Source organism: Erpetoichthys calabaricus, chromosome 10 (assembly GCF_900747795.2).
Source record: "Erpetoichthys calabaricus chromosome 10, fErpCal1.3, whole genome shotgun sequence".
Taxonomy (NCBI): domain Eukaryota; kingdom Metazoa; phylum Chordata; class Cladistia; order Polypteriformes; family Polypteridae; genus Erpetoichthys; species Erpetoichthys calabaricus.
The window spans coordinates 168,278,797-168,303,140 of record NC_041403.2 but is presented as its reverse complement, the minus strand read 5'-3'; the positions used below and the strand labels follow the sequence as shown (position 1 = coordinate 168,303,140).

The following is a 24,344-nucleotide window of genomic DNA, read 5'->3' as shown; positions in this document are numbered from 1 at the left end:
GGGTACTGTAGAGTATCTACCAAATAAAAATAGAAACAACATTCACGGAATTTTCAATAAACAAGCTTTTTTTAATGCAGTATTTTCATATAAAGTCTGGAGATATTTAGTCTGAATAAAGCTTACTAAGCAGCTCTTTTTGCACTTCACCGACATTTACAGAATACAATAAATATCTTGTCACGCTTGGGTCACAGATTTGCACAGACACACAGGAGGTTGTAGAAAAAAAAAAAAAGGAACTTTATTCAAAGCACTGCAAACAAACATTTGTCTCTTTTCAAAAGTTTAAATGTGCTCCATGACAAGTCAGAGATGACAGTTCTGCCAGGAGCAGATTCTTGTCGTTAATTAAACCAATTCTTTAATTTCGTGGCCCTCGTGGTGCATTAGCACACTTTTCCAAAATTGTTGCTTTTCTCTGTCTAAGAGCACTGGGGACCTGAGAAGATCGACATTCCCAAGACCTTCATTGTTCTTTATTTTCAGATATTGTATGATGGACACCAATTGTTTTGGTTCATTTTGTATCTCATTATTGTTTGGCTGCTAATTACAGAAAAAGAAACACATAAGAGGTCTGTGTCCTCAACAGCAAGTCAATTAAAATTAGTCAATTAAAATACTCATTAAGAAAAAGGGTTGGAATGAAAACCTGCAGCCACGGTGGTCCTCCTGGAACAGACTTGGCGACCCCTGTTCTAGCTCACGTTTGCACTCGGGTGGGGGTGGGGGGGGAATATGCAAGAATAATAAAAGTAATAACTGGCATACATTGAAATACAAGGGAAGACAGTACAGCAAATCAATATGTGCTTAAAATCAACGAATCACCAGTTCTGCCACTTCCTGCTTTATGCAATTCTTCCATATGCCACCCTTTTTACTTTCTGTGCTCAGACTCGCACAGTATTCTGCTGTTTGCATTTGAAGACCATGGTAAGGTTGGTTTAATCAAACTTTTGAACAAAATGGAACAGTTTCAATACCAGGAAGACCAAGAATGAACTGGACAAAATTTGTAGTAGGCTTGTTGATTACCAAGATGGATAACAACTAATGAATACACTTAGGGAAAAACTCCATAAGGTGCATTTGGTTCAAAGAAAGTATTATCTCAAGAAATATAAATACATACAGCCAAATTCATCCATCCATCCATTTTCCAACCCGCTGAATCCGAACACAGGGTCACGGGGGTCTGCTGGAGCCAATCCCAGCCAACACAGGGCACAAGGCAGGAACCAATCCCGGGCAGGGTGCCAACCCACCGCAGGAAACACACAAACACACCCACACACCAAGCACACACTAGGGCCAATTTAGAATCGCCAATCCACCTAATCTGCATGTCTTTTGTTATACGCATAACACAGACACACCATGGCTTCTTCTGTAATGAAATTCCAGAAATCCCTGAACGCACCAATCTTGTCTAACCTGAAGAGCATCTTTGTTCTGAATATACTCAAATAATTACCATTATTGGTCTAAATAACAGATGTATAAAGATATAATTATGCCACATTACACAGTCACGTCATGATAAGCGGTCCCTCTGGTAGTTCAGCCATCAATCACGTACTGTCTGTAAGAGCAAGGGTTAAAATGGTTCATGAAATAGCAAGATGCCATCTGGCAAGCAAGACCTACAGATCAACATGTAATATTTCAAATGTAACTGCCTGTGCACAATCACATGCTTTAGAGCACAGATACAAGGAAATGTTTTATGTAATGAAAGGTTACATCTTGGGCGGCACAAGGAGACTGGAGTTTGCATTCCCAGCTGCTCCATGTGTGTAGTTTGCATTTCCTGAACATGTCCACCTGGGTTTTCTCCAGGTGCTTCAGTTCAATCCCACAGTCCAAAGACATGCAGATTAGGTGAATTGCCTTTGCTAAATTGGCCTGTGGGTATATGTCTGTGTGTGTGTGTGTATATATATATATATATATATATATATATATATACACACAGTAATCCCCCACTCTATCGCGGTTCAGCTACCGCGCCCCCGCTATATTGCGGAAAAATTCAATAAGTACATCCTACCTGTACTGTACTTTGCAGCCAATTCATAACAAAGCATACGGTTTTCAGCAGACAAAGTTTCGCGTTACAGCACCCAGATGTTTTCTTACAAAGCCGTTATTGGCTGAAAGAGGAGACTCAACCAATCAGAGCAGATTTTATTCTCTTAGGCTCTGATTAGCTGCTGCTAACGTGGTGTAATCTCGCAAGAACAGCGAGTGTGGGTCCCCGACGAATCGCATATCGCATACCTTGCTTGTGGTCCGACTTTTGTGAGCTTTTCATTTGTTTTAAGCCCTTCAATGGCTCCCAAGCGTCCTGCATCTTATAAGCCTTCTGGTAGCAGTAAGCCTAAGCGCCAGAGGAAGACCTTGACCATACAGGAGAAGGTAAAACTGATGATGATTATTATTATGTTACTCATATCTTTAGCCTAACATCCATGTATCATATGTGTATCCAAAGTGTGTTTTAATAAGTTTACATGTGTTTAAAGCGTGTGGGAGGGGTATTTTAAGGCTTAAACTATTTTAAAAATGTGGTCTTTCTATATCGCGGATTTTCACCTATCGCGGGTGGGTCTGGAACGTAACTTCCGCGATAGGCGGTGGATCACTGTACATGTTCACCCCGTCCAAGTGGTGTTCCAGCTGACTGCTGGGATCGGCTACAGCTGCCCCTCAACACTGTTCTAATAAAGTGGATTTGGAGGACAGATGGAAGGATGGACGGATGACCCCTGATATAATGACTTCAACATTCTGACTTATCTCTAGTGCTATACTGGCTTTTATCGTTGTGACTTATTGATATTCAAAGTAATATCCTTGCGAGAAATGGTCTTGTGACCTTGAACAGTACAGTTGTATTTTGGAATGCTAAGTAAGGACTTACTGAATGACAATGGTCTGTGGGTGCACCCTACAAAAAGGTCTGCCACACTAAATGAACTCAGGCTAAGGCTTTCAACACTTTGTGGCATAAGAGACAGCCGTGCCCCGGCCATGTGTCGTTTTCCTTTTCAACAGAGCACTGGGTTGCCAAGCAGGAATACATCTGATCAACGCATTTACTGACGCACAAAAGTAGAGGGTTTGATTACCAACAATGATGACAAAGCCTAAAGTGAAGGTAGTTACATTTCTTACTAAACGGTTCAATAATGATCCATCCCTCAATGTCAGCAAAACAAAGGAATATCTTGTGGACTCTAGATGACTTGCAATGAGTCACGCTCCTAATGACATTGAAAATACTGCTGAGGGAAAGAGCAAGTCCCTTTAATTCTCATTCACCCACATCATTATGGCTCTTAATGGTCCCGTAACACAAACTATACTGTTGTGAGGACTCAAAAGTGCCTTCACTGTCTGAGGAGAGAGTGGAAAGTAAACGCAATGCTGAATCATTTTTACTTTAACATCAACAATACTTCCAGTGTACTTGTGTAAGGTATAAAGACAAACTGGAGCAATTAAAAAAAATTGCTAACATGAAATTGTGATTCGTGTTCTTGTGGCATTTCAGCCATTTTTAATATGCTTCCAAAATGCAAATATTGTATTATCATTTTGGTCGCCTATACTTTTTTGATTCATAAGCTACACTCTCAGTTTTTCATCATAATAGTGCATCCTGCAGTGCAGTACTCCCAGTGCTACATTTTCCATTAGAACTCTCCCATTTATGTTTAGTCCACTGCTTATTTTTGATTAACATAGCATTTCTTTTTAAAGAATCTTACAGCATTTTTCAAGTTTTTTTTTTTTTTTTTGTTACTTCTTGTTTGCTTACTGAACTCAGAGGTTTGGAAATGTACCCGAATCTTTAATCAGATGCAGAACTTCAACCTCTACAATATCCTCTTTACACCAGAGAGGTGGAGGCAGGTTCGATGGAATGGGTATAAGGCCGGGTTTATACATCACGCACGCGATGCATGCTCCAGCGGACGCTCCTGCTACGCAAGCGTTTTACTGTTTATACTCGCGCATGTACTTTACGTAAATCTGGAGGAATCCAGCAGGTGGCAGTGCGAGATATCACAGTGAGAACAGGTTCAGCTTCTCTGCGTTGTGAATTGCCTGGAACCGCCATTAAATTCTGATGACATCTTACCGATATCTCTCTGAAAAGGATGTTTATTGATTAAATCCATCAAACCAGGGATGTGTCCATTCCAGCAAACATTGGGCACGAGGCTGAAAAAATGTCAACTTTATTTACCGGTATATAGCACATTTAAAACAACATAGGAATGCTGTGGCCAAAGTGCTTTACAATAATAGAATTAAAGAAAAACATACAATTAACATGAATAACATAAATAGAAATAAATGAACATAAATAAAGTAAATAATAAATAGAAGTAATGTTTCATAATCACAATGAGGAAACCATCAGTATTACTGAAGGTCACGGAATGCATGTAAATAGAAATGAGTCTTTAATCTCATTTTAAACAGTTCAATTGTAGACGACTCCTTTATGTGACGAGGTAAAGAGTTCCACAGGCGAGGCGCAGCAGCTGCCAAAGCCCTGTCTGTCCCCCTTAGTTTTACACTTGGTACGAGGGACAACAAGAGACAACTGACCAGAAGATCTAAGCACTCTAGATGGCTGGTGTAAAACACACAATTTGGATAAATAGGCAGGAGCAAGCCCATGTAAAGATTTAAAAACTAGCAACAAGATTTTAAAATCAATTTGAAAACTGACAGGCAGCCAGTGTAAAGAAGCTAATATTGGAGAGACCGAGTCAAACTTTCTTGCCCCAACCAGAAAGAGAGCGGCAGGATTCTGGACCAACTGTAACCCGTGTATTAGGGATTTGCTAATCCCAGAATACAGCGAGTTTCGGTAATCAAGGCGAGAAAAGATAAAAGCAGTAGCTGCTTTCTCAAGATCCCTAGAAGATAATAAAAGGCTTGATCTTACCTAATAGACGAAGGTGGAAAAAGCAACTCTTGACTACAGAATTAATTTGTTTCTCAAAAGAGAGGTTACTGTCAAAGATAACACCAAGACTGCGGACTTGAGATTTGCAAAAGACAGAGAAAGAGCCGAGAAGTCCAAGACCACTTTGGGCTTTAGCTGATGGACCCACTATAAGCACCTCCGTTTTATTTTGATTCAGATCAAGAAAATTATTAGCCATCCAGGATCTTAGTTTAGAAAGACAGTTGTGCAGTTGATTTACTGCAGAGTTGCAGATGGGAATATAAACCTGTGTATCATCAGCATAGCAGTGAAAAGAAATGTTAAATTTCCTAAAAATAGCTCCAATAGGGTGAAGGTATATAGAGAATAAGATAGGACCCAAAATGGATCCCTGAGGAACACCACATTTAAGAGGAGCAGTAGATGAAAAAGAGGAATTTAAAGTCACTGAAAAGTGTCTACCAGTTAGAAGCAGCCCCTTTAAGCCCAACAAGATGTTCAAGCCGCAACAGCAATATCCCAATCCCTGGACGGGGCCTCAGCTCATCACAAGGTGACTACAAGCACTCACATACACTGGAGTCATTTCAGTGGCACCAAATCTGCATATTTTTAGAAGGAAGCTGGGGCACAGTGTGGAATCCAAGCAGGGACTATCAGAGACGTGACTCCCTGCAAGACAGCAGTGCTACCGCTCCGCCACTGTGTCACCCCCATGTGTGTAGTTATTAACAGTATTCATTATTTAAAACGAAATTAACGATTTATCTGTGAAAGTGATATCAAGTATAAATCTAAAGATTCAAAATTTGCAGGGAGTTGGAATATCATACATTTAATGTGTTCTGTGTGGTGATCTATTGCTGCTTGCCGTAGCGATTAAAAACTGGGATGACGTTTACGGCGGTCTGCTTTAATGATAAAGTAAACTACGAAGTTAAAGTGGACATTTCGAGATTAAAGCCGAAATTTCCACTTTAATCACAAAATACATGTTTTCACCATGCCCTTAATTTTTTTTCTCAGTGGCTCAAATACAACACTGTACATTAAGTTGCTGTTATGAAGAAAAAAAGACGGCACAAAAGATGGTATGTGAGACTTTTAAAACGCGTTGTGTCATTACGATCGGGAATATGCAACACTTGAATATCAAAGCACCACGAATGCATCTGTATGTCGGCATTTTGCTTCACCACATTGAACCATTCATCAAACATCGAAGTGCGCGCATTGATTCTGTAGGATCCGCATAGACTCAGCTTTCTGTCACATGTAGATAGTAGTAGAGTGTTATACCGTGTTAGCCATAGATTGATACAGGAAAAAGTAGGGCGAAATGACACCTTTTATTGGCTAACTAAATCCTGAAGAAGGGGCCTGAGTTGCCTCGAAAGCTTGCATATTGTAATCTTTCTAGTTAGCCAATAAAAGGTGTCATTTTGCTTGGCTTTTCTCTAGATTACAAATGCAAGCTTTCGAGGCAGCTAAGGCCCCTTCATCAGGCAAGGTGTAACAAAGAAACTGAAAAATACTCTTGCTTATATTGGGACAGTAAAGTGATTTTTTTCTTTCATCTTAACAACCTTTTTGTTCAAATGTTAGCAAAATGAATACACCTGAGATGAATTAACCCTGAAAGAAGAGAACAATGAACTAATAAAATGTAGAGATAAGATAACCATCACTAGAGAAAGTCCTGAAAGGTTTTTCTAAAAGTGCATTGTCTGTAAGATAGGCCACTGATGTAGTCAGCTGGTCAGTCAGTCACATATCTGGTCATAAAACTCTTGTCTCTGTTCAGACCATTTTGTAGAGTGTTGAATTTAAGCATAAGTTTGTATTTCCATTCTCTCCGCTCCTGCTGGGTCTTGAAATTACCCATAAGCACAGTGACCCTTAGATTCTTTATGCTGTGGCCATTACTGTTAAAGTGTGCTGCCACCGGAAGATCAACACTGTTCTGATTAATATGAAATCTATGCGAGTTCATTCGCTAGCGCAGTGTCTGACCAGTTTCCCCTACATACAGTAAACAGACTCTGATGTCACATTTCGACTTTTATAACACTGCGTCCAAGACTTTTTGCTGGTACTGCAACTCGCACATGTGTTGCGTTAATTTCTGAGGACCTGCTCAGAGGACGCGTCAAATGAACGCCGGAAACGCGTGGCAGCCATGATGCGGGCGCGTACGCGTTCTAGCGTGAAGTATAAACAAGCCCTAATAAGCCAAAGAGAATGCATTTATAGGTAAAGCCAATGCTGCACATGAGTGTCTTCAGCAGGTTTGTCTAGCTTATTCTGCCAGATGGGTTTTACGAGCAGTTCAAGTGAAGTGCAGAGTTGGAGGAGTTACTTTTCTGGATTGACAGGAACCACTGATGAGATATTTGATAGGATATCCAATAGTTCAATGCCAGCCTGGGATATTTTATACACTCAGAAATTCTGAGGATAATTGAATAACATACTGAATTAATAAATACTGCTTTTCAAAATATATGCTGCTGCTATAAAGATAACTACAATTGCTTCTCATTTTGCCAATTAGTCATTACTCTTTTTTTTTTTTTTTTTTTTTTTATATATATAAAAGACCCTCAGGCTTTTATAAGCATTACAGACCTCATAGTTGAGAGAAAGAGACCAACCACAACAGCGCTGCCACGATTCCCCAAGTCAGGCCTACCTGCCCAAACAACATTCCACAATGTCAATGGGAAACACCCGATATAAAACGCTCTCCACACATATCAGAAGAATTAAGTTTTTTTTTCTCTGCTGTATAAACAAGCAATTCAGATAGAAATAAAGGTGTATATGAAGCGAAAGAATAGAATGCCACTTTTCATTTTCAGTTTTTTTTTTTTTTTTTTTTTTTTTTTTACATATTTTGTTAAAAGTTTTACAGTATTCTCTACTTTGCGTCCCATCATTTCATACATTTTGAGATAAATCCTTAGTATTCCCTGTTGTACTGATTGCACAAATGAATGTACTGCACATGTGCAGTGATAAAGTTTGCCTTTTGTGTCTTTCTTTTGATTCAGTAAGAAAACAAGAGACATGCAGATTGTAGAACTGTTTTATGACAGAAATGTTAGTCATTTATCAGAGACATGCAACAAGAAGTTAAAAGGAAGAAATCAGTGTTTTACAAGTAAAATACTAAATAGCCACACCACCTATTGACAATGTCCTCCCAAATCCTGAGGTACAATACATTACAAAATAGAGGACAACATGGGACACCACCAGACAGAGGGGGAGTCGGCCCACAGATAAACCAAATGTAGGCTCAAAAAAGGGTAAATTGTTTGGAGGACACAATCTTATTCATATCATCATCCGGTTGTGACGGTGTTTTCACAGCTCATCACCAGACCTTCCATTGATCGTCATTGCAGAAATCTTAAGGAGTACCTTATTGTAAAACAGAAAGACAGCTAAAAGCATTACAGTAATCCCTCCTCCATCGCGGGGGTTGCGTTCCAGAGCCACCCGCGAAATAAGAAAATCCGCGAAGTAGAAACCATATGTTTATATGGTTATTTTTATATTGTCATGCTTGGGTCACAGATTTGCGCAGAAACACAGGAGGTTGTAGAGAGACAGGAACGTTATTCAAACACTGCATACAAACATTTGTCTCTTTTTCAAAAGTTTAAACTGTGCTCCATGACAAGACAGAGATGACAGTTCTGTCTCACAATTAAAAGAATGCAAACATATCTTCCTCTTCAAAGGAGTGTGTGTCAGGAGCACAGAATGTCACATAGAGAAAACAATCTCTAGCAAACAAATCAATAGGGCTGTTTGGCTTTTAAGTATGCGAAGCACCGCGGCACAAAGCTGTTGAAGGCGGCAGCTCTCACCCCCTCCGTCAGGAGCAGACAAAGAGAGAGAGAGTTTGTTTTTCAATCAAAAATCAATACGTGCCCTTCGAGCTTTTAAGTATGCGAAGCATCGTGCAGCATGTCGTTTCAGGAAGCAGCTGCACAAAAGATAGCAACGTGAAGATAATCTCAGCATTTTTAGACGAGCGTCCGTATCGTCTAGGTGTGCGAACAGCCCCCCTGCTCAATCCCCCTACGTCAGGATCAGAGAAACTCAGCGCAAGAGAGGAAGAAAAGTAAGCCGGGTAGCTTCTCAGCCATCTGCCAATAGCGTCCCTTGTATGAAATCAACTGGGCAAACCAACTGAGGAAGCATGTACCAGAAATTAAAAGACCCATTGTCCGCAGAAATCCGCGAACCAGCAAAAAATCCGCGATATATATTTAAATATGCTTACATATAAAATCCGCGATGGAGTGAAGCCGCGAAAGGCGAAGCGCGATATAGCGAGGGATCACTGTATTGCTGCAATATAAACTGCACTTTGAAAGAAACTTTATTTAGAAAACACAGCACTGAAGATCTGGTTACTGTTACGTTCTAAAATAAAAAAATAGCCTGGGGAGAGTTTGGCAATTAACAGCAAACTGCAGTGTAGTACCAAAAAATAAAAGGTCAAATTGAAATTGATGAAGCATTGCTGTAAACCAATAACATCTGAAAATAAGGTGTTATGGGCAGATACAACAAAGAGCAAACTCTACTAATGGGATAGCCAGGCTACCACGCTATTAGTGAAACATGCTGTACACAGAGAGATGTTCCGAGCATGAGGAACTGCTTCTGGAAATTACTTAAGCATCCTAATAAATAATATAACTAAAGATTACTGCAGAATAAGTATTCAGAAGTGTACCAAATGTATATGGTGTACAAAATTCCAAACCCAATGATCAGTACTTAATGGTTATGTCGGCAGAATGTTTAACAATGAAGTCCTTAATGAGAAGAAAGTGATATGTCGAAGACGAATCCCGGAAAGAAGCGCACAGGAAAAAAAAAAAAGCACAGGAAATATCTGCATAGAAAAAAGGGCACAGTCATATAAGCACACGGGAAACAACCGCACATGGTAAAATGTGTGCACGGAAAAAACCGCACGCGGAAGAAAACACATACGGTAAAGTGCGCACGTGGAAAAAAGCACACGGTGGCGACATATAACCATTACAAATATAAAATATACACCACCTATACTGCTAGACATTTTTTATTATAATAAAATATAAAAGATTAACACACCCCAATTAACAGTATTATTGTAAACTAGTCATTTAGCCCGTTACAATAACGGGCGCTAGAACAGTAGTGCATAAACATTAGTAGGAACAGTCTATATTAAATGGCCAGGGGCTTTGACCTCATTCTTTTTGTTGGTCGTATTTTTCTTTCTTTCAGCCTTTCTTTTGTTGATGTTTACTTGCTGAGCTGACCGTTCTTTGTGGGCTGCCGCCGTGTATTGTGTGTCTTTAATTTTCTGTGACAGTAATACTGTCTTGTACGGCTCGCACAAAAAGGCGAGACTCAAAAGGGCGACCTCAATTGGGCTAAGGATAGAGCTGTCAGGGAAGAGGAGAAGAGGAAGGCCTAAGAGAAGGTTTGTGGTGAGAGAGGACATGCAAGTGATGGGTGTAACAGAACAAGATGCAGAGGACAGAAAGATATGGAAGAAGATGATCCGCTGTGGTGACCCCTAAAGGGAGCAGCCGAAAGAAGGAGAAGAAGGAAGCAACTCTAATTTCATAAGGCACAGCGGTCTAAAGCCTCTGTGCCACTGCTTCGAAAGTATGGTCACCCGTTAGCTTCCAAAGTGTCCACAGAATGCATAGCAATAACTAATCCGAGGACCTGAATGGTAGCCCTGGATGGTAGATATGGGCTAAGAAGCTAAGCAATATGTGAAAGACCAGACCCATACAATGCCTTACATACAAATATTAAAACCTTAAACTTCACTCTATAGGTGAGATATGCTCCCTTTCTTTTAGGTGCCAGTCAACACCCTGGCATTTACATTCAGAACCAGCTACAGGGGAGACAATGATTGAGAGACACCAGCATAAACAGAATTGCTGTAATCCAGGCATTAGGAGACAAAAGCATAAATAAGCTTTTGCAATTCATTATAGGACTAAAAAAAAAAAAAAAAGGCTTGACCTTAGTAAGAGCCCTACGTTGAAAGTATTATTTAGTGTTGACATCATCAGCACTTTTCCAAAAAACTTTGATTATAGCAAGAGAACAAAATCCAGTGCCAACAACAAGAGAATGCATATTGCCCAGCTGGTGTTCAAGACATCTGTTTCCTTACCTTGAGCCCTTTATCAGTTCCAGTGGACCTGGGTGGCGTTTCCTTTATAGTTCACTTATATTCCTCACTTCAAGAATTCTATAAAAACTATAATGGGTGGAAGTATACTCTGCCAAAGAGGCATTTTAACATTTGTACTCAGCATTACCACATCCCCTTGGCAAGGTTGTTTTTTTTTTTTTAAACTCTATAATGATCGATCAGTACCTGTGCCTATGGTGCTGTAAAATATCAATCAATATCTGTTCCACTGTTCCACCTAGCTCCATTCAACTGTCATTATAGATCATAAAGTTTAATGCAGCACACCTGAAAATTGACTTTACCTGGTAAAAATGATACACATCCCAACCAGCCTAACATCCTAGGCCAGATGAAAATAACATACAGTAAAATCTCTCCACCAAACGGATACCAACACAGAATATCTGTCTCGATTGTCAGGCTTTTCTCCTTTGACTCACAATGCAAACCACTCTTACATTTTCTTGCTTTAACTCCCACCCCCAGTGTGCAATGACTTCACTTTAAGAGAATGTGGGTATGGATCATAGTGACTTGACAAAGATGATCCACTGTGGCGACCCCTAACAGGAGGAGCTGAAAGAAGAAGCTAAAACCAAAAATAAACGAAACAAAAACACACACACTTAAGGCACCCTAATCTATTGTATAAGCATTAGGACAACAGTCTATGATATCTGATATGACATGGGTTCAGAATAAATTGCAATATGCTGTGTTTCATGTTAGTTTCCAAAAGTTGGCAACAATCGGCATTTTACTCATGGGATGCAGTGTTCTTTGCAAATGTGTACCATCTGCCCTTATACACATACAGAGCTATCTAAAGAGACAAAGGGTTATTTGAATGCACACGACTAACAATACAGAAAGAAAAGGGGACTCTGAATTATTCTATAAATCAGAGCAGCACTAACAAGTTACTTTGACAGGTATCATTAGTCTCCTCAGTAAGAGGTCAATTCCACTTCCATTCAGGCATTTTATGAGACCACCTTTTCTACTATGGGCTTACAATGAGCCGGACTCTACTTTGGAAAGATAATGTAAAAGACGAGAAGAAACTCCAGACAGAATGCCAGTTCATCAGGAGGTACCCTCATACTCCCATCCACACATATTCCTAACAGGCTAGTTCAAAGACTGAACTTAATAAAATTTAACATATTTGGTATTTGGGAAAAAAACTGCAGTAAATGTTGATTGGGAAAGGAAGATGAGGTTATGACTATGAAGACAAGAGGGTGATGTGCAAGATCCACACCAAGAGTGCAATGTAAAAAAGGCAAGGAATTGATCTCTGGCCTTTATTTTTACAGTGAAGTAACAAAAGTTAATTACTGCACCACTTTTGAATCATTTTTATTGGAAAAAAGGAAAAATTAAAATTTGAAAATGCCAATATTATAAGGCGGAAGTAGCAACAGACAACAATGCTGATCTTGTTTGTAGCAAGAGTTTCTTAATGCAGGACATCACAATCATGTTCCAATACCGTATATACTCGCGGATAAGTTGGGACTTGATTTTACTGTATAATTTCTGGTATTTTATAATGTTGGTCGTATTCGTCGAATGCGGAAAACTCATGATATTGGTCCAAGGGATGATGATATGCTAACGGCCACCTGAGAGAGTAACCACAGAGCACATGGCCTTTTATTCTATGCGGTTGTGGTAATGCTCAGTATCAGTGTGTGCTCCTAACCACTCTCTCTCTATTGTGCCTACGTGACCACATGATAATTCCCAAATTATTCTGAAGCGACATTTGCAAGGATTTGTGTTTTTTGTATCTAACACCCTCCTACACCGTTATCGTAAGAGAATCCCTTATCTGCGATGGAGCGTTCGATCAGAAGAAAATATGAAGCTGGTTTTAAATTAAATGTTATTGAAGTAGAGAAAGAAATTGGGAACTACGCTGCTGCAACAAAATTTGATGCGTCTGAGAAACTGATGCGAGACTGGAGGAGGCAAGAAGATGTAAAAAAAATAAATAACTAAATTGTCGCATTTTTGAATGGGCGTATAAGTCTGGGTCTGATTTTATGATCTATTTTTTGGGTTTCAAGACCCGACTTATACGTGAGTATATACAGTAATTGGGAAACATCGGCATCTAGCACCCTTCATTGTAGTTTTCTTCACTCCACTAAACAGACTGTAAATATGAAGCAGAAGAAACCACTCAACCTTCTTATTAGCATCCACTGGAATGTCCACAGTTAAAGAACAAACGAGTTTAAAGATATATGCCGTATACACAGATTGCTTCACAATGTGCACTTCTGTGTGTTTTGAAAAGTTACCAAGCATTTGAGAAATTATGAAATTTTTAACCTCTCCTTCAACAATATTAAAAGGCCCAGCTAAAAAGAAAATACCATTCCTTAGAATGCTTACAATTAAGTGTGTAAAATATTCTAATCTTCCAAGTGAGTTCACAAGCTCCGAGACATGAATTCACATCAGCACTCTGAGCCATGTAATAATGAAGATTTTATAGAAGGAAATTGCTTCTCGTTTCCTAATCTTGATCCACAACTCTTTCAAAAGGAAATCATGAGACACAAAACTTCATAGCAAAGTGGAAAAGTAAATACTACCTTCATGTATGATGGTAGGTGAACTGTCATATAAATGTCCTAGGTGCCAAAAAAAAAAAATACATTATGTCAGAAAGGTGATAATTATTACATTTAAATTAGTCAATGAAACCCACTGGAAAGAAATTTAACCAAAATATTGTCTGAAGAAGGGGCCCGAGTTGCCTCGAAAGCTTGTATATTGTAATCTTTTTAGTTAGCCAATAAATAGGTGTCATTTTGCTTGGCTTTTCTCTACATTCATAATGGCTAACACAGTACAACACCCTAGTACTACAAAATATAAAGATAATTTTGGTGAGTCTGTTGCCGTGTGGTTTATATTTATAATATAAACCAAGACCAGGCCACAGGTAAACACTCCTTGCTGTAGTACCCCAGTAAATCGTGCGGCACAGATGCCTGAATACATCATACCATACAGAACATGTAATCCTCTGTATTGAGCATGACGGCAGTTCACAAAATGAAAAAGGGCTACTGTACTCTGACCCCCCATCATCAAACCTTTGAATGTTGGCAAAGTCAAATGCGCTTTGTTTTCCTGTAGTACAGATGTATGAAAAGAAGTTCTACATAGCTAAACAAACAGTCAACTCAAAGAACTGCACATGGTGCTAAAAGCAGTAGGGAAATAACCCTTAGGTTCAAAAATCAGAAAAACATTAAAATGCTAAAAAGAGAGTCGGCTAATGCGTTAAAAGTATTTGGACATTTGAAGTTTATGAAGGGGTACAGTTACATTCCACTACTTAGAACAAAACTAAGCCATCCAAACTGAAAAGGTCAGAATTGAAAACGCTAGCTGATGCTGACAAGATCAGTTTTGCTTAAATTATTATCACTACAGCCTAGACGTCCAAGCAACAAAAATCACCATTCAAGCCTGCTGAAAAAATACAGGCGGCTTGTCGATTTTATTTTATAACAAATAAAAAAGCAAAGGCTGCAAACCAATTAAGTTAGCTTGCTATATTATCCCTGTTACTTGCCTACCTTCTTATCTCAAAAACATATTGCACTCTTACAGACACTTTTAACCGCATTAGACATGATATGTAAAGAGATGAATATTGGTGGAGTTCCAGCACATTCCAGATGCTGTCAATGTAGAAACATAGAATATTCTGAAACTGTAATTTAAATAGTCTGACATAAAGTTAATTCTTTAACTTCTCAAATATTCTAGATAATTTACAGTGTCACTTTTCATATCAGACATAAGCTTTAAGAATGACACCACAGTGCAACGACTATCAAGATTAGGGTTTAAAGTGGTGAACATTAAGAAGCAGAATAGAATTTGTTCACATGTTCAAGAACACGCGATTATTAATAATTAAAAACTTATGTAAGCTTCTGTTGGTACAGATGGTCGGGACAAACCGCCTGTAAAGCTGATATCACATTACAGTAATCCCTCCTCCATTGCGGGGGTTGCGTTCCAGAGCCACCCGCGAAATAAGAAAATCCGCGAAGTAGAAACCATATGTTTATATGGTTATTTTTATATTGTCATGCTTGGGTCACAGATTTGCGCAGAAACACAGGAGGTTGTAGAGAGACAGGAACGTTATTCAAACACTGCAAACAAACATTTGTCTCTTTTTCAAAAGTTTAAACTGTGCTCCATGACAAGACAGAGATGACAGTTCCGTCTCACAATTAAAAGAATGCAAACATATTTTCCTCTTCAAAGGAGTGCGCGTCAGGAGCAGAGTCTGTCAGAAAGACAGAGGAAAGCAAACAAATCAATAAGGCTGTTTGGCTTTTAAGTATGCGAAGCACCACGGCACAAAGCTGTTGAAGGCGGCAGCTCACACCCCCTCCGTCAGGAGCAGAGAGAGAGAGAGAGAGAGAGAGAGTTTGTTTTTCAAGCACAAATCAATACGTGCCCTTCGAGCTTTTAAGTATGCGAAGCACCGTGCAGCATGTCGTTTCAGGAAGCAGCTGCACAAAAGATAGCAACGTGATGATAATCTTTCAGCATTTTTAGACGAGCGTCCTTATCGTCTAGGTGTGCGAACAGCCCCCCTGCTCAATCCCCCTACGTCAGGATCAGAGAAAGTCAGCGCAAGAGAGACAGAAAAGTAACTGGGCAAACCAACTGAGGAAGCATGTACCAGAAATTAAAAGACCCATTGTCCGCAGAAATCCGCGAACCAGCAAAAAATCCGCGATATATATTTAAATATGCTTACATATAAAATCCGCGATGGAGTGAAGCCGCGAAAGGCGAAGTGCGATATAGCAAGGGATTACTGTACACGACTTGTAGACAGAAAGCATGTCAGACTTGACAACTGTAGATGCTGATCTCATTGCCAGACCATGTCAAGTTACATGACTAGAAATTGCTGGGCACGTCAAATTACGTGACTGTGTGACGACTTTCCAGCACAGTTTTGCTTGCCCCCTTTTCTGACAGCCAATAATGACAACAATAATAAATTTGTGAATTTCCCATTGGGATTAATAAAGTATCTATCTATCTATCTATGTATGTATCTAATGTGCTGCTTGACAGAGTGTAACCTGCATGAAAGGTTAACTGATATGGTAACTTAATGCATTTCTTTTTCTTTTTTGTATTCTACAGTGGTACATAAAAACACAAGATGTCTCTGACAGATAACCCTCTTTTCTGTTCTCGAGGTCCAAAACAGCCACTTTCCTTATTCCTTATAGCTACATTACATGCACTGCACATCCGAGTGAGCTGTAACTGGCTGTCAGCTCTCACGCACACATAGCCTGCCTCTAAATCTGTCGATTTTATTGGGGCAACTTGCTGGGTATGTCTGACTACTGAGCTAGCACAGTATGACGCAGCAACTGCCCTCCAACTCTCTAAGATCATGAAAATGAAGTTTGCAATGGAACTACTGCAAAACTTGCTAAACGTGACATGGCCTCAAAGTTGCTTATTGTTGAAAATTGTTTGTCTTTGCTTGTTTGCATCAGAGTTGCCTGCAGCACTGTCTTTTAATACCACACCCATCCATTCCGGCAGATATCTCTGACCTCTCCTACCCATTCCTGCAGATATCTCTTATGTTTTAGTATTTTAGCAAATCCCATAAAATTAATATACAATAATTCATTTAAAATCAGCAAACAGAGGGATTTTATTTCAGCGAAAACAAATCTACCGCATTTCGTAGCAGTGCCCATGAGATATTGAGTAGGCTAAACAAAGCCTTTATCAGCTACAAATTAAAGAAACAATGCCAGTAGACAGCACATTTTGATTCTCTCTGAAAAACAATTTGGTTCGGCAGGTAGAATAATACAGACATGTGAGGTAGCCACATGTAAAACTGTGCTGCATCTGTCACAGCTCATAAGCGGTTTTCCAACTGAATCGAACACCTGGTTCAAAAGATACAGCACCATGTTGCTTTTTATTTTATTTTTTTTTGTGCTATCCTGGTTTTTATACAGTTGTTTGCATATCTACCATTTGCATTTTCTCAACATGATTTGAGTTGTACCGCTGCCCCGAGAGAACAACTAACCCCGGGTTGCCACACAATTGGAAAACTGCTGGAGCGAAGCAGTTAAATATCGAAAATCTTATCGGGGCAACGTAACCAACGCTCATCCTTTTATTTGACCCCTCACCACATGTCCCAGTTCAGCATCAACCCACAAGCCATATCACAAAATAAAGAAGAGGCAAAAAGTTACACCTATTTTACATATAGACACAAACAAACAAGTACATAGCAATCAAAACCACCTTCCCCGGTTTAGGAGCGAGATGTTTGATTAGGAGGAACCAGTTGGTCCATATAGGTTAACTGTCTTTACTGCTTTATGGCAAAGAGAAAGCCTATCGCAGGGGTGGGCAAAGTCGTTCCTGGAGGGCCGCAGTGGCTGCAGGTTTTTGTTCCAACCCAATTGCTTAATAAGAAGCACTTATTGCTCTAGAAACATCTTGTGCTTCATTTTAGTTGTCTCCCTCATTAAAATTTTGAACCCTTATTGCTTATTTAAGTCTTAAACAGCTGCATTCTCGGTTTTTAATTGCTCCTTATTAGCAATAAGATGCAAATGACAAAAGAAACCAGCAGTTATCCATTTTGCTTGTTACCCTTTACACCTGTGTGTATTTATTGTGCACTATTTGGTTTAAATACTTGGAAGGAAAGAGAAGAGAAAAAAGTGAAGGATTGAGAATTACCCATCTGTTTTACACTTCAAAGTATTTGGATGATATCTTTAGAATGGAAAAAAAATCTAGGATATGAGAATGACTTGACATAGCAGAGTTAAAGCACTAACAAGCCATGAAATGTAATTATTGGCAAGGATTGTTTTCTAATTAAGCAACTGGGTTGGAACAAAAACCCGCGGCCACTGCAGCCCCCCAGGAATGACTTTGCCCACCCCTGGCCTATCGGAATACGCCGGCCGTCGAGCCGATATCAAAAAAGTTCAATCCTACCGGTCCAAAGAAAAATGAGTCCGTCTTCAGAGATGCGTCTCCCTTGAGTCGCTGAGTGAACAAAAAACTTTTTCCAGCAGGTATTTTTCTTGGCGCTATCTCGTCGCTTCCCTTTGCTCCACCACAAGATGTCTCCCTTTCTCTCCTTCTTTTCCGGTTTTTAAGTCTTCAGCACCAACCATCCTACCCGTGTTATAATGTCCCCCTTAAAGGTGTATTTACAGTGTCCACTTTCCCTGCAACGCACCCTACGGAGCAGCAAACTGCCAACGGAACAACAGCACATGTGGCACCTGCTACAGAGTATGTGACACTCCAAAATGATCTCATAAAAATAATGGCATCAAGCTGCAGGACCAGATGGAGTCAGTCCTCAAGTTCTTAAGGACTGTGTAGACAACCTTTAGGGTATCCTCAGCCACCCACTCAATCATGAGGACCTTTGAGAGTACTCACTCGGTAGACCACCTGGACCCACTGCAGTTTGCTTATCGGACAAAGACTGGAGTAGAGGAAGAAATTACCTGTCTGCTGTACAAGGCTTATTCTCACCTAGAAAAAGCTAGCAGCACTTTGAAGATTATGTCTATTATACAAAAAATCTTGGGAGGATACGAGACGCAATTTTCTTGGAGAGATGCTTATACAGTACGTCCCGCGAGAAAGAGATTTAACCAAACCCGGGGCCGGAAATAAAGGACAACGAGTAGATGACAAAGTAGAACATCGTAAAGAATTCAAAAACGTTGGTGCGGTACACCATGCAGAGCAGGTTAGAGATAATGGAAGTATGAAAATTCAAAAGTCTCACAAAAAAGGATAGTAAAGATCACATTAGTGCTAATAAACAGAAATGATTACTCGGTGAAATAACGGAATAGAAAAAAGAGATTGAATATATTGTTCGGATTTAAACTAAGTCAGAGACTTGTAGATCGTTCAATTCGTGTTGCCAACGACAAATAACAGATTCCAAAAACGTTGGCGTGGAGATACTTTAACACGAGATTCTTTCAAGTCACGCCCTCCTTACAACTATTTTCAAACAAGACCACCATCACCTAACCTCAGTCATGTGAATCCTTTTGTCAGACACACTTCCTGATCTCTCAGCTCTTATACAGTTTATCAGGTACAATAATTTTATACGTTCTAGATGACACGTCAATGACAAAGTGAAGAAGAAAGAGCATGGACAAACATTCGAGAAAGTCGTTTTATTTATTAGAGAGAAAGAAACGCTATTCAGTCACAGGCAGTTATACGTTGCGTTGTCACGATGCAAGTCCAAAATTCAATGCGAACTTGAAGAAAAGTTCATTCAAAATATTGTTTTTACTAACGTTTTGAAGTGAAAGTGAAAATAACGCATACGTAACAATTCCCATGAAAATAACAATCTCTTTAAATTGTATATCCGGTAAACCAAACCTGGGGGTGGGCGGGCAAAGCAAGCAGGGGGCAGAGCCCCCTAGTTTTTTTGTTTTTTTTTTAATTTCTCCAATGACTCCAATACCATCCAGCTATCCCTGTTAAGGGGTAAGTTCAGAAATATGCAGGTAGACATGTCTAGGATGTCTCTGAGCAGCCCCGGAGAACTCGGGAGCTGAATCTTATGTATGCCAGTACCTTGCAATGAGGTTTCTCAAATAACCAATTAGTACTTGAAATGACTAAAGGATAAATGATAAGGATAATGAATCTGTCATTTCAACCAGCAATAGCCTTTGAAAACACCAGCAATATCTTGGCTGTATTTTCAAATCAAAGACATGCAGGTTAGGTGCATTGGCGATCCTAAATTGGCCCTAGTGTGTGCTGCTTGTGTGGGTGTGTGTGTCCTGTGGTGGGCTGGCGCCCTGCCCGGGATTGATTCCTGCCTTGCGCCCTGTGTTGGCTGGGATTGGCTCCAGCTGACCCCCGTGATCCTGTGTTTGGATTCAGCGGGTTGGAAAATGGATGGATGGATGGATGTAATGATATCATGATAAAAAAATTGTACCAATTTCTATAAAAAACATGAAGATTTTATAGGTGTGTCCAAACTTCTGACAGTTAGTGTATGTATGCAAGTACTGAACAAACACTATTGTCCTCCAACACAGATAACACTTGTCTACAGCATGTAGGTGATATACAAGGCTTTGGATATAATGTCATGGTTTACATCTACATGTTCACTTTGCTGTGCATCCAGGAGACGTGTGGCATTGTTTTTGCAGGGTACAAAGGTCTGATTAAAATTCACAACAGGAGACACCCGTTTGTTGTCAGATCCTTCACACATAGACACATAATGGAACTAATTCTTCACATTCATGCATCCAAATTGAGGTTCAAAGGTCCTCAAAATCTGTCACAGCTGATAGCTGCCATACCCGTTTTTCCAGGAAATGACTATTAGGAGGGGAGGTGTTAGGGTCAAGAACTCATTCTAGGACTTGGGATATGTCTGAGCCATCTGCAGTAGTCTCTCTACACATGACTGCATGGCTCAATGACATCATCATCTCAGTCCCTTCAGGGATTTCAGGCTAAAGAACTTCTACATATCCACCACTGAAAGAATCCTGCCTGGTTTGGAAATAGCAAGCAGCGGGACCGTAAGTCCCTGCAGAGAGTGGGGCGGTAAGCTGAACACATCACTGGGTGTGCAATCTCTATCTTCCAGGACATCTATAACAAGCAATGTCAGACAAGAGCAAAGAGAATTATCAGAGATAACCAGCCATCCCAACAACGGCCTCTTCTTTGAACTGCGCTCAGGGAAATCCTACAGCTGCCTGAACAGCAGTTGAGAGAAACTCAGGAGGAGTTTCTTTCCACAGTCCAGCTGCAACCTAAATGAAGACAATATCCAGAACTACACGATAACTTAATACAAGTCTGTGTGGACATCAGTCTTGTGTCACAAATTCGGTAATTGACCTCAGCGCTCAGGAGGGAATAGCAGTTAATCATTGTGTTTGTAAAAATTAATGTACTTATGAATGCTTTGAAAGCACTTCAGGTTTTTTTTTGTACAGTGCCACCTGACTCAAAGGTACAAGAAATCGCCCATATGATTAAACTCATCTTGATGTCTAGCAATGCACTAAGTAAAGATTTCTGCACTCCTTTGGCCCTCCTTTTGGACCATATTTTGTGTAGGAAGTTACAACTTTATGATAAACTGTAAACCAATAGGTGAATTTTTCAAAAATGATCAGAAGAAACTGAAGTTGTGCATGCCACATCAATCGACCCCAGCAGTCCACCCCCTAATGAAATACAAGGGGTCAAAGTTACTACTTTTCACAAAACTTGGGGAAAAAATGGAGATCAGTAACATAAGCATGTGGAGTGTTGTTTTATGCAATTTCAAGATATTTTTGACACCTGATTGTTTAGCGGTAGTCCTAGCCCTGTGAACACCACTCAAAGAAGGTTAAAAAGTGACACCTTCAAATATAAGCATGTGAGGTGTCATTTTAGACTATCCCAAAAATCAGTAATTATAAATATGAGATTAGATTTTGTTTATTTTTTCTAATACACTCAAGAATACTGACTTTAAACATTTACATCGAAGCACACATATTAATATTTCAAATATTTGATGCAACAATGCTTGTTTATTACGTACTTCTACCTGCTGAAAGAAATCATTAGACTTCTTATCAAAACCCTGAATTAGGTTAGTGAATGCTAATTCAGACGTTTTTAAATTATTTGTTTATCTGACTTGTGTGTTTTAGCATGCAAATAAACAAACATTAGGGCTACTACTGAAAGTCTCAATATTAGGCATAAGGTATCATGACTTTTAACATTAGAGCCCCATTACCCGGGGTCAAGTTTAGAAAAGGGTTGGGAAAGGAAGTCTAAAGATAACCACAAATATTAACATTAGGGCTACTGATGAAAGTCTTAAGCTTAGACATAAGATATAATGACTATTAACATTAGGACCCTGTCACAAAGGGTATATATAAAAATTTTTTTGTGGGGCAGCACGGTGGCACAGTGGTAGCGCTGTTGCCTTGCAGTTAGGAGACCTGGGGTCGCTTCCCGGGTCCTCCCTGCGTGGAGTTTGCATGTTCTCCCCGTGTCTGTGTGGGTTTCCTCACACAGTCCAAAGACACGCAGGTTAGGTGCATTGGCGATCCTAAATTGTCCCTAGCGTGTGCTTGGTGTGTGGGGGGGTGTGTCCTGCGGTGGGTTGGCGCCCCGCCCGGGATTGGTTCCTGCCTTGTGCCCTGTGTTGGCTGGGATTGGCTCCAGCAGACCCCCCCCGTGACCCTGTGTTTGGATTCAGCGGGTTAGACAATGGATGGATACTTTTTTTGCATAGCTTCAGAGTAGGATTAGCACTTACGGGGGAGATTCAAATGTGTGTGTTTGTGTATAAATATAAATGTTTCACTTTGCTATCCCCTTCCTCACTTTAAAATCAAATAAAAATAGATCCAAACAATATCACAGTGCATAGTATTGCGGACATTTAACGATTTTTAGTAATTTTTTTAAAGTAGCGTATTATAATTTATTGTCTTTATGTATTCTTCAATGCACAGTCATGGAGTTTAGCAACAAAGCATTTCACTACACATTGCACTGTGTTTTTATTTGTATGTGACAAATGAAACCTGATTTGATGTTAAGGGAATGCAAGTCAAAGTGTCACAAATTCGGTAATCAACGTCAGCGCTCACAAGCCCAGAGCCACAGCTATACGGGAACAAAGGCGGGAATAGCAGTTCATTAGGATCTCAATTCCAAGTCGTAGCAGGAAAGTCTGTCATCACACGGACTCTAAGGCTGGACCCAAATTCTTCCAGAACAGTACTGTCTGGCGATAATGACGGGCTCTTAACAGCTATCACCGTCCCAAGAGATGTGACCTGGGCAAATAGGTGTCCTTTACATCCACTTAAAAACACCCAGACACACCTGCCATAAGTTCTTTACTGCACCGCAGACTCAGTTCTGTCAAGTGCGCTAACACCGCTCCTTTCTACTCCGGTGGGGTCACCGGGGCGGCCTCACAATCCCATTAGCCGCGTTCGGCTGTCGCATTCCCAGTATAGACGCGAACTTTTTCTGCACAGCTGTTCCCATTAGTCAATGAGTTGCCCCCCCCCTTCGTGATCTACAAATTCTTTAAAGTGACCGGAAACGCCAGGGTCCCTCAAGCCGGCCCCTCCCCGCTCCTCGGGACTGCCAAGCTCTAAATACCACGGAAACGAGACTACCAGCTCTGCGCAAGAGCGGCTTCGGTGTCCCTGCGACAGACGCCGAAGATATGACTCTCACGTACGCCACCGAGTGAGCGGAGGCGCCACAGAGGTGCCCGTACCCCACTCTCCGTGCGTTACAGGGACAAACTTTTCCACTGTAGCCAAAACTTTTCCAGGCCGCACCTCACTCTTACAAGTGCCAGCTTGTAACTAGCTGTCCTCTTACCCAGGAAACACGCCGGCCTCAAACAGTTCAGGTGTTCTGAAGAGAAGCAGTGCCAAAAACATAATACAGAAGGAGAAAAAAATAAACATTACCTGAGTCAGAGATAGACTAGCAGCCATAGTGTTCATTTCCCCACTGACCCATCCTGTGAGGAGCAATATGTGTAAGATGGCAAACGAGGCAGAGGAACTTCAGGAGGAACCGAACTGCTGTACCAAAGCGGGGGTTTGCAAACTCAGGACTGGAGTACGCGAGCCCCGGACAACTCCTATGAAATACGAAGGGTCGGATTGGCGGGCTAAATGTGGGCGGGGCATACAGTGGAGGGCGTGTGAAGAAATGGGCGGGAACAGTGGGGAAGTGGATTGGCTACTTCTGGTGGGTGTGGTATAGCAGAGAGGAGAAACTGGTTAGTAAGGGAATGGGCGGGGCAAAGATTGAGACCGCAACACGTGGGTCGGGGCCAAAGGTTGGGAAGAAAGTGATTGGGCAGATTAGCGAAGGGCGGGCTTTGCGAAGCGTAGGGGCCGCATACAGTGCTGAAGGCAAAGTTATTGAAAGGAAGCTTCACATCTGAAACGTACGTCTTTTTATGCTCGTGTTTATTATGCTTTTTTATGCTCTTTTTGG

General features: G+C 40.5%; 1 protein-coding gene across 2 annotated transcripts in view; it reads right to left on the bottom strand.

The window, feature by feature from the left end:
* Nucleotides 1–23,954, bottom strand: part of eps15 (epidermal growth factor receptor pathway substrate 15) — a 79,360-nt gene extending 55,406 nt beyond the window's left edge. For both annotated transcript variants that reach the window (XM_028812444.2, XM_028812445.2), the window contains exon 1: nt 23,807–23,954. In XM_028812444.2, coding sequence (XP_028668277.2) covers nt 23,807–23,842 — 36 coding nt within the window. In that variant the 5' untranslated portion in view covers nt 23,843–23,954. The remainder of the gene's footprint in view (nt 1–23,806) is intronic.
* Between the last annotated feature and the right edge of the window lie 390 nt (nt 23,955–24,344).